The 15,801-nt window shown below is 40.3% G+C and overlaps 1 protein-coding gene across 2 annotated transcripts; it reads right to left on the minus strand.

Annotated features, from left to right (window-relative positions):
- Positions 1 to 177: 177 nt before the first annotated feature.
- Positions 178 to 15,158, minus strand: LOC120055809 (long-chain-fatty-acid--CoA ligase ACSBG2-like). Of its 2 annotated transcripts, XM_039003916.1 has the most exons (16): positions 15,010 to 15,158; positions 14,217 to 14,295; positions 12,937 to 13,011; positions 12,498 to 12,772; positions 11,604 to 11,875; positions 10,990 to 11,078; positions 10,668 to 10,788; positions 10,333 to 10,413; positions 9,820 to 9,969; positions 7,411 to 7,578; positions 7,048 to 7,229; positions 6,568 to 6,801; positions 6,146 to 6,363; positions 2,765 to 2,904; positions 2,309 to 2,552; positions 178 to 1,802 (listed from the first exon to the last, which is right to left on the minus strand). In XM_039003916.1, the coding sequence occupies exons 3-16, from the start codon at positions 12,999 to 13,001 to the stop codon at positions 1,717 to 1,719; spliced, it is 2,325 nt and encodes a 774-aa protein (XP_038859844.1). In that variant the 5' UTR covers positions 13,002 to 13,011; positions 14,217 to 14,295; positions 15,010 to 15,158; the 3' UTR covers positions 178 to 1,716. The 2 variants fall into 2 exon arrangements, with proteins under 2 accessions (XP_038859844.1, XP_038859760.1); XM_039003832.1 differs by lacking the exon at positions 14,217 to 14,295.
- Positions 15,159 to 15,801: the final 643 nt, after the last annotated feature.

The following is a 15,801-nucleotide window of genomic DNA, read 5'->3' on the forward strand; positions in this document are numbered from 1 at the left end:
ACTGTCTGTCACCCACACTACTGACAGTCCTTGACACTTCTGTGAAGATCTGAAAGGCCTGGATATGTGTAAACAGTATGCCAGAAACCAGATGGAGCTAGTACTGTACCTACTCTATAGGACTCAACTAGTCAATCCTGTTAAATATTTGAGGGGAAATTATAAAGGGGCATGAGGTCAGTTGAACTTGTATTTTATTGAACCTTTTATTTAACTAGGCAAGTCAGTTAAGAACAAATTCTTATTTACAATGACGCCCTACCAAAAGGGAAAAGGCCTCCTGCTTGGGAAGGGGTCTGGGATGAAAAATTAAAAGGTAGGACGAAACACACATCACAACAAGAGAAACACCACAACACTACATAAAGAGAGACCTAAGACAACAAAAAAAGAGACCTAAGACAAAAAAGAGAGACCTAAGACAACACAGCATGGTAGCAAAACTAGGGATAATTCAATGGTAATTCTAGTATTATAAGAATTTAAAGGACACCTATTTGTGTGGAACCTCCACGCTTATGGCTTCAGTTACCATAATTACAAACTTTACAGTGGGCTCCTGTAGTTTGGTGACATCAGTAGGTTTTGATACAGTACTTCAGGAGGACCAACCACACTGGTACTCAGTGTCACTGTAATACATCACTTTTCCACAACACCTCTCATGGTGGGGTATGTATCCCAGTTTGTAATACATAGCATTATAAGACCACTGTCCAGGGAGTTCCCCATCAACCGAATAGGCTCTTGCCTAATTTACTCAGGATGGAGGTTTCAATAATTAAGGGGTCACCTGTAAAAGACAAGTAGCAGACATTCGTAGGAAATCTATAAGAACATACAGTACGTATCTAGTTCAGCATGAGCTATCTCAGCAGAACCTCTTGTCAAATGGTTTCTATGACGTCATACAGTAGCTGTCACATCATAGGCACCGTCCTCTGATGAGGAAATTCATAATTGCTGTTCAAATGAAACAACAAAGACGGTGCGTGTGAGATACTACCAACGTGATGTTTTTTGGGGGGGTCCAGAACAGTTTGTTTGCTTTTTGCTTTTATTGATCATGTTCATTTAACACATAAAAATAAACATTTTAATATTGATTATAATGTACATGGGAAATAATTGGCTAAAATAAAATGAAAACATTACAGTATACCATCCAAATAATGATGGAATCACTTGACAAACATTACATTAATGATACAATGATTTTGTTTTGAGGCACTCTCCTTTACTTGAAGTGGGTACAGTATAGCATTGCTAAATTTAGATTCTCCTTGGTATCTCCTTAGATTCTCCTGACACATTTTGAGAGTGGTTTTTGCAAACATGTTCATATATTTAACAAATAATAAACTAAAAAGCCTATGATAGTGATATGATAAACTATTGCCATGGTTGCAATAATAGTTCATTTTTGCAGTGTAGCTTGTAAAACTGCACAAAATGCTTTTACAGTTGTGGACACTAGATTTCGCAATGATGATTATAAGGTTTATTTACAAAAAAAGTGCAAATATCAATGCTGTGTATCAATGCTGTGAAATCTTATGTACATTAAAACAGCTTAAATATTGATATGGAGCAGATACCAATGGAATAATTCTCTAGTTACTGGAAAACGAGACACATTCAAATGTCTACAGATGCATTTAATAGTCCATTAACTACAGTCCTCAAGTCTTCTCTAGTCCATGTTGAGTTCCTCTGTTATTCTTGTGCCATTCCATAAATCTTGTTGATTTTCTCCTGGAACATTTTGACAACAACCCCCCTCTTTAGCTTCATGGTAGGTCCTGGAGAAAAGATAGACAAAACAATGGATATTCAATCAGACTTACTGTGCTCTCAAAAAGACTACTCTCTTTCCCGTGCTTCTTCAATCACAACATTTGACCTACTTAACAGCTTGGAAGACAGATTATGCAATGGTATCTACAGGAATGTTGTTTGGTATATAAACCAGTCACAAGACTGCCTCGTCAGATACAATACATGATAAACATTACTGGCAAAACACTTACTTCTTTCTCTCTAAGGGTTCTTTGTAAAAGTGTGTCAAATTATGAAAAAGCTCATTATCTACAACCTCACAGACTAGCTTTGGTTTAGTTATCTAGCTTTAGTTTAAACTATATTTATTTTAATCCCACAATGAACAAGAAGCACACAAAATCAACTCACTAAGATGAGGAAGAAAATGCAATCCAATACTATTCACTGCTCTCTTCTGTCACATGCTCAAACAGACAGAACCATCCAATAAAAACCAGCAACTGATTTCTCACACTGACTGACTCACCCAGTTCTCCCCCAGATATAGAGAAATCTCTGTCCAAAATGACCCACTTCTGGACCCTCTGGGCATTGGAGGTGGCCTTAGCATTAACACGCTCTATGCCCTCCTGGATGGCCTTGTAAATAGCTGGTTCCTTACTGGCTATGATCTCAGAGGCCTTGGTTGCCGTTATGCCACGCTGATGGCAGAACGCCACAGCCTCTGGGGTCAGCTCGTCCGTCGGCTCGCCATTGTCGTCGACTATACACTATGGAGGGAGAGTGGAGTCAAAGGTTAGGAGTGATCCAGGAGTGGTAGTATTTGCTGAACAGAGCAAACATCAAATAGCCTGGTTCCAGATCTGTTCGTGCTGTATAATTATATTCTAATTGCTTAATAATTCAAAAGCGAGAATTCTAAAGCAAGCCAATGACCATAAGAGTTGGCAATACAAGACACATCTAACGTTGGAGGCCTTACTTTGAGCGTGAGCATCATGGAGAGGAATTTCAGCTTGTCTCCGAGCAACATGGCGTTGCTGATGATGGCGATCTCTGCTTTCACTGCATCCTCAATGGGTACAGGTGGGATGTTCTCTCCTCCTGCTGTTATGATCAGCTCTGCAGGACAAGAGATTTCTTTCTGAGGATATTTAGATCATAGGTCTACACGGTGTTCTACTATCAAGAATGGTCCACCACCCAAAGGACATCCAGCCAACATGGCACAACTGTGAGAAGCATTGGAGTCAACATGTGCCAGCCTTCCTATGGAACGACACCTTGTAGAGTCCATGCCCCAGACGAATTCAGGCTGTTTTGAGGGCAAAAGGGGGTGCTCAATATTGGGAAGGTGTTCCATATTGGGAAGGTGTTCCTAATGTTTTGTACACTCAGTGTATATTAAATACTATGGTATTCTCCACACAAAAAACACTGTGGTAAAGACCACAGTAAGATTTTTAACTATAGTAATACTACAGTATTTCATTTGCATATACTCAACCCATTCCAATCCCCCATATCCCTACTTGTGCCACCCATGAATGACACACCTACATGCAAAGTATAGACCATATATTGTGTTCCCTACAGGTTATAGAAAAGAGCAGAGGGTTTGAATTATCCATTATCCACTCCAGTAATATTTACCTACCTACCAACAGGTTATGGAAAAATTGCTCAAGGAGAAAGCCCCCACTTCTTTGTCAAAGATAATTAAACAAAAAACATTAAATACTAGTAAATACTACAGTAATATCTGCAAAAACACTACAGTAATTGCTATAGTATTGTAATGAAACAGCAGGGAGCAGGTCTCGAACCCTCGACATTCTAGCCCGAGGTCCGGCGCGCTATCGACTGTGCCGCAAAAGCATGCTCGTGCGAGTCGATTTCCGCGCTTATAAATCCTCTTATGGCTGCAAGCCCGAGGTCGGTACACCTATGACAACATCCAGCTCAAAGTGCAGGGCGCGAAATTCAAAAAAATATTTTTTTTAAATATTTAACTTTCACACATTAACAAGTCCAATACAGCATATGAAAGGTACACATCTTGTGAATCAAGCCAACATGTCCGATTTTTAAAATGTTTTACAGGGAAGACAAAATATGTAAATCTATTAGCTAACCACGTTAGCAAAAGACACCACAACTCCATCAGTTTCTTACTCCATCAGGTGCTATCACCAATTCGACCAAATAAAGATAGAAATAGCCACTAACCAAGAAAAAACTTCATCAGATGATAGTCTGATAACATATTTATTGTATAGCATAGGTTTTGTTAGAAAAATGTGCATATTTCAGGTATAAATCATAGTTTACAATTGCACCCACCATCACAACTCGACTAGAATAAATACAGAGAGCAACGAGAATTACCTAATTACTAATCATAAAACATTTCTTAAAAATACACAGCTCACAGCAATGGAAAGACACAGATCTTGTGAATTCAGACAATATTTCAGATGTTCTAAGTGTTTTACAGCGAAAACACAATAAATCGTTATATTAGCATACCACATGTGCAAACGTTACCCGAGCATTGATTCAAGCCAAAGAGAGCGATAACGTAATCATCGCCAAAATATATTAATTTTTTCACTAACCTTCTCAGAATTCTTCCGATGACACTCCTGTAACATCATATTACAACATACATATAGAGTTTGTTCGAAAATGTGCATATTTAGCCACAAAAAACCGTGGTTATACAATGACAATACTAGCAAAACTAGCCTGAAAATGTCGGGCGCCATCTTTAACAGTGATCTTGTCTCATGCATAACTATTCATAAACTTGACTAAAAAAATATAAGTTGGACAGCTATCGAAAGACAAATTAGTTCTTAATGCAATCGCTGAATTACATTTCTAAAATTATCCTTACTGTGCAATACAAGGTTCGCCAAGCGAAGCTATACCAAAAAAAATGGCGGAATATGCGTTTAAAATTTTTCGACAGAACAACAATTTATCATCTTAAATATTTCTTACTATGAGGTGATCTTCCATCAGAATCTTGGGCAATGTATCCTTTCTTGGGTCTAATCTTCTTTTGGTCGAAAGATGTCCTCTTGTCCGTCGAAATGCCCACTAACGTTCGACCGGGACCCCGAAATGTGCCCGGCGCTTCAAAGTGCAACACAAAGCAATGCCTCAAAATCGCACTAAACGGATATAAATTGCTATAAAACGGTTTAAATTAACTACCGTATGATGTTTTTAACACCTATAACGAGTAAAAACATGACCGGCGAAATATTACTGGCTAAACCCAAGCTTGGAAAGAGAGCAAGTCCGACGTACATCGTGCGTCAGGCGCAGCAGGAAAAGAACGGTACATCCGGTCTTTGGCCTTTTATACAGGCCCTGATTGCGCAATCGACTCCATTCAAATTGTCACCTCTTACTGACATCTAGAGGAAGGCGTAGGCAGTGTTTGTAGCATCATAGCATTCACAGGGACTTATGAACTGACCTGGGAGCAGGGGCCAAGATTTCTGAAATCTCACTCCCTGTCAGGAAAAGTTCTGTAGAATGAGTTCTGTTCCACTCAGAGACATAATTCAAACGGCTATAGAAACTAGAGAGTGTTTTCTATCCAATAATAACAATAATATGCATATTGTACGAGCAAGAATTGAGTACGAGGCCGTTTGAAATGGGCACCTTAAACAGAGCTACTCAATACTGCCCCTGCAGCCATAAAAAGTTATATACCCAGGGTCGTTACACTGTATAAAATAGTTTTTACTATATTATTCTATAGTAAATTCTATAGTAAACGTTACTACAGTATACTTCCGAAAAAACACTACAGTGAATACTATAGTATACTACAGTCATGTCCGCACTTCTATGTCAAAGATAATGAAAACAAAAAAACACTATAGTAAATACTACAGTATTATCTGCAAAAAACACTACTGTAATTACTATAGATATCATATACAATACAGTATTCATACTATAAACTTTACTACATTATACAACAGTATACAAAAACACTACAGTTAATACTATAGTATAGTATAGTGAATATAGGTGTTCTACTATCAAGAATGGTCCACCACCCAAAGGACTTCCACAAAAACACTCAAGTGAATACTATAGTATATAAATATAGTAATACTACAGTATGTAGAGCATAGTATACTATAGTATTTTTTCTTATGGGGAAGTTAACCTAAGGCACAGACTTAGTATCAAGAGAAGGTACACAAAACTTTACTTTGATCAGTGTCTAGGAGCAACTGCATCCTACTCCCATTGACACCCAGCACTGGTAGCCATGTTGTATAATGGCTACTGTATATACATCTACAAAATAAACTATAAATAAGTACTATACCCTTTATCCTCCCTGTGATGAATAGGAAGTTGTCCTTGTCGTGCTTGCCCAGGTCTCCAGAGTGCAGCCAACCCTCCTGGTCCAGGGCCTCCTCAGTCTTCTCTGGCTCATTCAGGTAGCCCATGAACACATGACGCCCCCAGAAACAGATCTCACCATTCCCATCCTCGTCTGGCTTGTCCAACTTGGTCTGGCAGCCAACCACCACCTTTCCACAGCTGAGGACAACATCATGGTATCAATTCTTCATATGGTGAGACCGAAAAGCAAGAAGGATTATTAGATGTCACTTCATATCTGATGGCTTATCAGTATCAATTCATTATTTGCTATTATACAATGATAGCTTTGTCAACTACAAATTAATTAATGTAACTGTCATTACAAATGGCAGTTCACACCCTAGTTTTCCAGTTGCTGACCTCATGATCTTGAAGTTATTCCCCCAGGAGATGGTGTGAGGGCCGGTGCTTTCACTCATCCCATACAGCTCATACAGCGGGAGGCTAAGGCTCATGAAGTACTCCAGAGTCTCCTTAGTGATGGGTGCGGCCCCTGTTAAGCAGTTCTTGCAGCGGTCCAGACCCAAGGCCCAGCGAACTTTCTTAAACACCAGATTGTTTGCCAGCATGAAGCCCCAGGGCACCAGGTTCTCACTGTAATCCACAGAAAACACGGAGAAATACCACACATTGTGGAAAATATTATGGCTGGAATTTAATCCAGTTTAAGATGTAAAAATATTAGTTGGGTGTGAGTGAGGATGCATGTTTTTTCTAATGTTATTGATAAGATCATATCGATGGGTGAAACAACAAAAAAATTATTTGATGCACTGAAAATACACATTCTTTCTGAAGTGTGGGTTTAATGAACAACAAGAACCTGACATAAATCCTTACCCATTCATGGCACTGTAGCTGGCTTGCAATCCGATGGATTTGGCCCAGTCAGCCACTCTTTTCTTCATACCAGAGGACTTGGCACCGATGGCTTTCATCTTCTCCTGCATCTTTTCCCACACACGGGGAACTCCCAGGAAACTTGTGGGGCGCACCTCTTTCAGAGTAGTCCCCAAAGAGCCCTAGGAAATCAGAAAGTTAGCAGTTATCAAGTCATATAAAGTTACCCCAGGCCTACCCTCCTCAACCCAGTCAAAACCAAACCACCAAACCTCAATCAATTCTTGCCTTCGTAAACAGCATTTTGAAAGGAAAGCAATGCACAGCATCATTATCTGTAGTACAACACTCAGGGATTCTGACCTTCAGGGCGTCTGGTTCTGCGAAATACGTTGCCCCTGCAAATCTCATGCAGATCCACATGTCGTTGACCTGGGCAGCTACATGGCTCAGGGGCAGGTAGCTCACCACGCACTCCACACCATGTTGCAGACTTGTCATGGCTCCGACCGCATTTGAAGTCCAGGTGATCTGAGGAGAGAGTCAGATGAGACATTCAACTAATATTATTCCAACCTCCTTTACCACAGAGGAAAACTATAAGCCAGATGTTTTGTTTGTCCTTTACTTGCCGTGAACAATACATGGACAAAACTGTGACACTTTCACATACTGAATTGAGTGTCCAGTGGACCCAGAGCTCCACTATATAGTACATGTAATGTGTCTGAGGGCGTCACCACATTCTGTGAGGACGAAGGAAGAGCAACCTGGATACTGCCAGTACAGTAAATGTACATGTAAATATAGAGCTTTTTCCTCACTAGTCTATTTACAGTGCATTCGGAAAGTATTCAGACCCCTTTCCTTTTTTCAGATTTTGTTACAGCCTTATTCTAAAATTGATTGAATCGTTTTTTTCTCCCTCATCAATCTACACACAATACCCCATAATGACAAAGCAAAAACATTTTTTTTTAGAAATGTTTGAAAATGTATTAAAAATAAAAAACTGAAATATCACATTTACATAAGTATTCAGACCCTTTGTACTTTGTTGAAACACCTTTGGCAGCGATTACAGCCTCAAGTCTTCTTGGGTATGACGCTACAAGCTTGGCAAACCTGTATTTGGGGAGTTTCTCCCATTCTTCTCTGCAGATCCTTTCAAGTTCTGTTAGGAGGCTGGGGAGCGTTGCTGCACAGCTATTTTCAGGTCTCTCCAGAGATGTTCGATTGGGTTCAAGTCCGGGCTCTGGCTGGGCCACCCAAGGACATTCAGATACTTTTTATTTAACCTTTATTTAACTAGGCAAGTCACTTAAGAACAAATTCTTATTTACAATGACGGCCTACCCCGGCCAAACCTTAACCCAGACGACGCCGCCCTATGGGAATCCCAATCACGTTCGGTTGTGATACAGCCTGGAATCGAACCAGGGTCTGTAGTGACACCTCTAGCACTGAGATGCAGTGCCTTAGAGCGCTGCGCCACTCGGGAGCCCCACTTGTCCCGAAGCCACTCCTGCGTTGTCTTGGCTGTGTGCTTAGTGTTTTTGTCCTGTTGGAAGATGAACCTTCACCCCAGTCTGAGGTCCTGCGCGCTCTGGAGCAGGTTTTCATCAAGGATCTCTCTGTAATTTGCTTCGTTCATCTTTCCCTCGATCCTGACTAGTCTCCAAGTCCCTGCCGCTGAAAAACATCCCCCTGCCACCACCATGCTTCCATCTGGCCACTCTACCATAAAGGCCTGATTGGTGGAGTGCTGCAGAGATGGTTGTCCTTCTGGAAGGTTCTCTCATCTCCACAGTGGAACTCTGGAGCTCTGTCAGCGCAACCATCGGGTTCTTGCTCACCTCCCTGACCAAGGCCCTTCTCCCCCGATGGCTCAGTTTGGCTGGGCGGCCAGCTCTAGGAAGAGTCTTGGTGGTTCCAAACTTCTTCCATTTAAGAATGATGGAGGCCACTGTGTTCTTGGGGACCTTCAATGCTGCAGAAATTTTTTGGTACCCTTCCAAGATCTGTGCCTCAACACAATCCTGACTTGGAGCTCTATAGACAATTCCTTCAACCTCATGGCTTGGTTTTTGCTCTGACATGCACTGTCAACTGTGGGACCATATATAGACAGCTGTGTGCCTTTCCAAATCATGTCCAATCAATTGAATTTACCACAGGTGGACTCCAATGAAGTTGTAGAAACATCTCAAGGATGATCAATGGAAACAAGATGCACCGGAGCTCAATTTCGAGTCTCATAGTAAAGGGTCTGAATACTTATGTAAATGTGATATCAGTTTTTTATTTTTAATACATTTGCAAAAATTTCTAAAAACCTGTTTTCGCTTTGTCATTATGAGGTATTATGTGTAGATTGATGAGGGAAAAAAATATTTTATCAATTTTAGAATAAGGCTGTTTTTTTAAATTTTTTATTTCACCTTTATTTAACCAGGTAGGCTAGTTGAGAACAAGTTCTCATTTGCAACTGCGACCTGGCCAAGATAAAGCATAGCAGTGTGAACAGACAACAACACAGAGTTACACATGGAGTAAACAATAAACAAGTCAATAACATAGTAGGAAAAAAAAAAAAAGGAAAAAAAAGAGAATCTATATACAATGTGTGCAAAAGGCATGAGGAGGTAGGCAATAAATAGGCCATAGGAGCGACTGTAACAAAAGCGACTGTAACAAAAATGTAGAACATGTCAAGGGGTCTGAATATTTTCCGAATGCACTGTACATCATCATGTCATTGACAATACTCACATTGTCATGGCTTAGCATCACCCCTTTGGGGTTGCCTGTGGTTCCAGAGGTGTAGATGAGCGTACAACACTGGTTAGCCCTCTGACTGTCCACCACAGCATCTAGCCGTTCATCAGACACCTCCTCACCCAGCTTCATAAACTCAGCCCACTGTAGGAGGACAGAGGTTGAGTCAGTAACACCTGATTCACAATATAGGGCCAATCCCAACCGTATTGTGTTGGCTTGGATATTTTCTTTTCACATTGTCCTTTCCTGAAAGGTTCCATCAACTATGGTGGATGCGTAGCCAAGCCAGCCCGGTACAGCTCGATTTGGCTCAGTTTGCTTAGTAATGTGAAGGGATTAAGAGTCTCACAGTTACAGTGTGTGACAGGAAATATTGTGTTCTACAATATTATAGGAAATACTGTGTGCTACTAACATTGCTATATCTGTAATGCAAATCAGGAATGTTTTTTTCCCGGCTGGCTAAACAAGATATAGATCTTCTTCATTTCAATAGAAACTTACAGTGTACAGGTTTGGCAACTTCTGTTGAAGTTCATCCTTGTACTGAACAATAGCTTTCAAGTGTGGAAGCTGGTCCTTAATCTGAAAGGTATGAACAAAGTAGGGAATTTATAATTAATCATTTTGGCACAAAAACAATAAATATATAAATAGGTTATGTTCACTCGATCTACTTACAAGTACAATTTAGAGTGCAGTATTGGATAAATGTAATTTTAAAATATATTTTTTTCTTCAGAATTATGGTTGTATATTTGCATAATTCTGTGCATAGGTTCTATGGCTTTTGGCAGACACAACCAGGACCACATTATAGTTCCGTTATGGGGTCTCACCTGGAGGATTTTGAGGAGCTGTTTGTGGTTCTCCACCACCAGGACGTTGGCCTCACAGTTGTCTGCCACATACTGACACGCCTCGGGGGAGTTGGTGGTGTATATGCCTGCAGCAAACCCCCTGGCAGACCACACACGTCAGATCAGACAGCTTTCTTATTGAGGTGGTTAAGACTGTGATTGCTGTCCTTGGAGTGTGTGGGATGAATTAGCCTTCTATGAGAAAGTTGTCTAAGTCTCACAGAATGTAGTATGAACAATAGTGCAGAGTAGTGTATGGTAAGACAGTGCATGCTATATGGAAAATTGTTTTTATTATTACCCAGCCAGGATACAGCCGATGTCTGAGATGAACCACTCGGGAGAGTTAAAGCCCAGAATACCGACGCCATGGTAACGCTCCAGCCCCAACTACAGTAGAGGGGGGAAGAGACAGAGTCCGAAATAAAAATGTTTAATCAATGAGAATGTGGCACACTGCCTCATTTACTGTTGACCTATATGATGCTTTGTAAACTACTCCACTTTATCGCTCTCCGTGACAAGTAACTTTAGCTTTGACACACCCAAGTGTTGGTTTTCACCAGCACCATTCTTACAAGGAGACAGAAATGACAATGGGAGAACATTCTTTCTGCTGTGAAAACATTCATAATCCTGTCTCTGGAGTTCAAATTCTAAATAGCCCATAGCCTATTTGAAGATTCAGTGATGTTAACCGATCTGCATTATAGTTCGTATTCTATTAGAATTCACTGGCGCAGTTCAAAAACACCCCTAGGCCTCGAGCCACTGAAAATGCAGAGAACATCCAGGTACAAGTACATCATAACATTAAGCATAGAAAACGTTTTCTATTAAATCTCATGCAAGCATAGACCATAGAGCAACTAAAGAGCACAGACACTCACACAACAACTACATCAATATACAGACCTTGAGGAAGCTCTTGGCCGCCGCTCTGCACTGCTGGTAGTACTCCCTCCAGGTCAGGGTGACCCACTGCCCCTCTTTCTTGGATGCCACCGCGGGCAGGTCTCCATAGATCTTCACCGTCTTTAAGAACATCTGGTGGACAGTCATGGGGGCCTCGGATCCCGGCCCAGTCTCAGCCATCCTCAGCTTAACCGCCTGGTCCCTGGAGGTGCACCAGAGCTGCTCTGCTGTGGCCAGGGACACATCCGACAGCTTCAGGGGCACCGAGGCACCTGTAGTATGGGGACAGCAGGGGCAGCAGTTGCCTGCCATCATTGGTTGTTTATGGAGTAATCTCAGAGATTAGTATTCCCCTTCCCTGTTCCCACAAGAATGTAGTGGAACGCAGGTAGGACCAGAAATCAGGGAGGTATGGCTACGTCTGAGAATCAGACTGGTCCAGCTCTACTCCACCCTCCTTCGCTGTCACAGTGTGAAGCATAAATATTTGGATTTGAAGCTGCCTGTATCAGATTACTATAGAGAATAGAGGAAGTTATGGAATGTCCCTGCCTACACACCAATCATATTTTAGTGTTGAACATGGCTCTGATTAAATAAAAAGGTTAAAGTTGATTGATCGAAAACAAAAAGAATTACAGGCAAAAAATGTGTCATAGATCAAATAATAATTGACTGTTCATGAGTGTCTGTAACCCTTAAATTATTATGATTTCAGGCACAGTTCTGTCAACCTCTTTAACAAATGTCTTTATAGCTGCTGTATTATGAATTACAAAACATATATCATGTGCCTGTGACAGGTGATAAAACATCTGATCTGCTTCAGTTAGGTTGAGTTAATATCCTATATATAAAAAAACTTGTATCCCTACCATGATACGCTGCTATTACCTGAGTGAGGATCCCCTTGAGGTCCCTCTTGTTCAGGGGATCTGGGTAGTTTGGCTGGTGGTTCAGGTATTCTTGATGGGGTTATCACTGCAGGTTCCTCAGCAGCTGTCTCCTGGTTGTCTTTGTCTTCTCCATCAGACTCTGACTCTGAGTTTGGTTGTGGATGGTCTACTACTCCTCCGTTGATGAGGGGACTGGAGTAGATTTCCTTCTGTTGGAGTTTGGCAACTGGTACTAACTGTTCGGTTTCTCCAAGAGGAATGTCACTCGCACAACTAGAATAAAACACATGAAAATAAAATATACTTTAAATTAATAAACACTCAGTCATTAAATACGGTACCATTATTTGGTAAATATTCAGTAATAATAAAATGTTATTTCAACAGTCCCGACAGAATTAGTCTCCAGCATAGAAGGTTACGATAGGTCCACATACCTCTCAGAACTCTTTTCTATGTCAGGAACCCCATTGGTGACAACGGAATCCTGTTGGTCAGACATCTTGTAATTGCTTAAATAAAAGAGGTCAAATATCGACGTTAGATATGCAAAAACCGCTAGATCATCAAATTAATAAAATCTCTAACTAGGTCGTGCAAAGGCTCCTGATATTCTACTAATTTCAAGAAAATAAGTGTTTCCTCCTGGATCCTTATATGAGTGGGTATTGCAACATGACAGTGTCAGAGGCAGTGTGCCAATGACTGCTTGGTTAGATTGATAAAGAATGGCGAAATTAAGGGGTTTGTGCCAAAAACACATAACAATTTGCAGAGCTTTTTCCAACCTTTAACTTAAATACAGTAGGTTACATCAAGACAGTTGACCAAGAAAGTGATATTGAAAAAGGGTCTGAGACAGCTAAGGGGTGAGCATACATTTATGGTGAAAAAAACGTTTTTGTCTCATCTTGGATAGATCTGTCAAGATTCTGTACAGTAGTTATCTTCATACACACACATAGTGCATGTTTTGGTTATTACATGTCTTCAAATACAGCATAGGCCCAAAGCATGTATTGAAGTGTATATGAAGTAACATGTTGGGTTACTTGACCATGATACCTCATCATTATCTCTGGCATGAAGTCAATCAGGCTATGATGGACAATTTCAGTCAAATTGTGCCATCTAGTGTTTTTATCTTGAAATTGTGAAGACAATTTTCAAGCAGAGCCGCTATAGTTTAGCTATGACATTCAGATCATAATGAGACCATGTCTTGAGTACACAATATTGCCAATAAGTTTTTAAACATGTATGGAGAGAAAGACGCGGTTCAAATTCCAAACAAGCAGTTAAAATATTGAGACATAGAGCTTATAACAGTGATTGGAAATTTGAATCTGGTTCATGAGGACATTCCTATAACTATCACCACTTAAAATAGAAAAGGACAGAAGATCTGACCAGATAGATCGGATAACTACGGGCCAAGATTTCTCTAGGGCAAAGTTCATCATAATTGCAAAACGATTGCCTGTGTTATGTGGCAATATAGTAGCCACTAAACTTTTGCACACAATTATGCAAACATTTCTGCTCACTGACAATTAACTGTAATACATCAATTGGATAGAATCTCTTTGCTTACATCTTAAAAGATTATATATTAAAGATAGCAACTTGACACAAAAAATATACAGTGGTAGCTATGCTCCTACATGTCCATATAAAATATTGAAATATATTTTAGAAATATTTTATAGATGCTCACAGTCTGTGTATCTCTCCAACAGCAACAGCCTCAGAGTGACCCAGTTTAGCACGGTTTTGTTTTGGCTTTAACAAGAGGCCTTGTAGCAGGAGACAATAAAGAAGAAGCTTGAGCCTGTTGGCCAAACAATAAAACACGAGGAACCAGCTTGGTTCAGTTTAGTTCGAACATGGTTTTACATTTATGTCCTGAGATGTAGGCTAGGTCATGTTGGTTTGTTTGCTTTGAACACATTTTTGAATATACTGTATATCTCAGGCAACCAATGCTTGAGGCTATTATAGGCTACTGGTCACATGTTTTCACTCTGAACATGCCTTCGCTACTGAGATTCAATGATGAAGGCTACTGTATTGTTACCAGAGGGCAATCTAAAGGTCAAAATCACAGTTACTCTTGGTTTTAATGGTTAGACAAATACATCCAATTATAGGTAACTGAACACATCCCAGCATCAGTAAATGCTTTGCTTTAGATACTGACTACCACATTTGTCTTAATACTAAATATTCACAAAGGTTTATAATGCAAGAACTGTTTCAAATTGATTTCACAAACCAAGACAGACAAACAAATGACCCCTGTTCACCACTCTGACATGTGAGCAAGGACTGTAGGAACATGTTGCAAGAGCTGTCTGTGAGTTGTAGATTGAGGTGGTGCTCTGGCACATCAAAAAATAAGCATATTGTGAAAGAGTCCAAGGACACAATAAAAAAGAGATTAACTAATTCCAGAGTAGTAATATTCAGCAGAATACCATTCTATTGAAAAGACAGAGATGATATCCTACCTTGTTCTGAGACCTTGTTCAGACAGGGATAGACAGAGTCAGGTGCTATACGATATCAACTTGGCAGGAGAGTGCAGGGAAAACTTGGTGGGCCTCGATGTGATGTGCACAACATGGGACCCAGGACAGCAGCTGATAAGCCTGTGGAGGTCTTGTACGGGTGACAGTACCGTCCCACTCGGGTCCGTCTGCACTCTTACGTAATTTCCCCCACACCTACTATGGGTCAAATGCCTAGTTAACGTTCCACCAATAGACTTGAAATAAGGTTCCCATCTGCAGCTATATGTTCTGGAAACTGACAAGGAGGCTGTTTGGGGGTAGCAGACTACATTATAGCATAGGGAACTGAGTTAAGCCAGTGTTGACATTGCTGTGCCTGTTTAAGTGAATGTAAAACACAGTTAAGACAAATTTCATTCACTTTTTTTGTGCATAGAGGACAAATATTTCTGATTCAAAGTATATTCTAAGAATATGAAGTAAAACAACCACTTTCGGGTAAGACACTGGTCATTTAGACTGGACCAAAGCAAGTTATCGATTCAGCCCTTATCGGATTTATATCATCAGGATATAACATGAATTGATAAAGCAAGATAACTTCTGAAAGTTTATGAGGAAAGAGGATACTTTGACCCACAATACACAGATCCTTCATCTGTGGAACAAACATTGTGCAACAATACCTTTTGTGCTGTGAAAAACCTCTGCATTGAACATTTTTTAACAAATTAATGTGAACTAAGTTGTGTTCTAAGATTAATAGATATTGCTATTGACATGTATCTC

The sequence above is a fragment of the Salvelinus namaycush genome, chromosome 1 (genome assembly GCF_016432855.1).
Source record: "Salvelinus namaycush isolate Seneca chromosome 1, SaNama_1.0, whole genome shotgun sequence".
Lineage (NCBI taxonomy): Eukaryota > Metazoa > Chordata > Actinopteri > Salmoniformes > Salmonidae > Salvelinus > Salvelinus namaycush.

Excerpts from the sequence above, each read along its gene's own strand:
- LOC120055809 (XM_039003832.1), bottom strand. The coding sequence starts at position 13,001 with ATGTCTGACCAACAGGATTCCGTTGTCACCAATGGGGTTCCTGACATA. Across the intron at positions 9,970-10,332 it reads AGTTGCCAAACCTGTACACT|TGGGCTGAGTTTATGAAGCT; the intron begins GTAAGTTTCTAT and ends GTCCTCCTACAG. Across the intron at positions 7,230-7,410 it reads CAGAACCAGACGCCCTGAAG|GGCTCTTTGGGGACTACTCT; the intron begins GTCAGAATCCCT and ends CTGATTTCCTAG.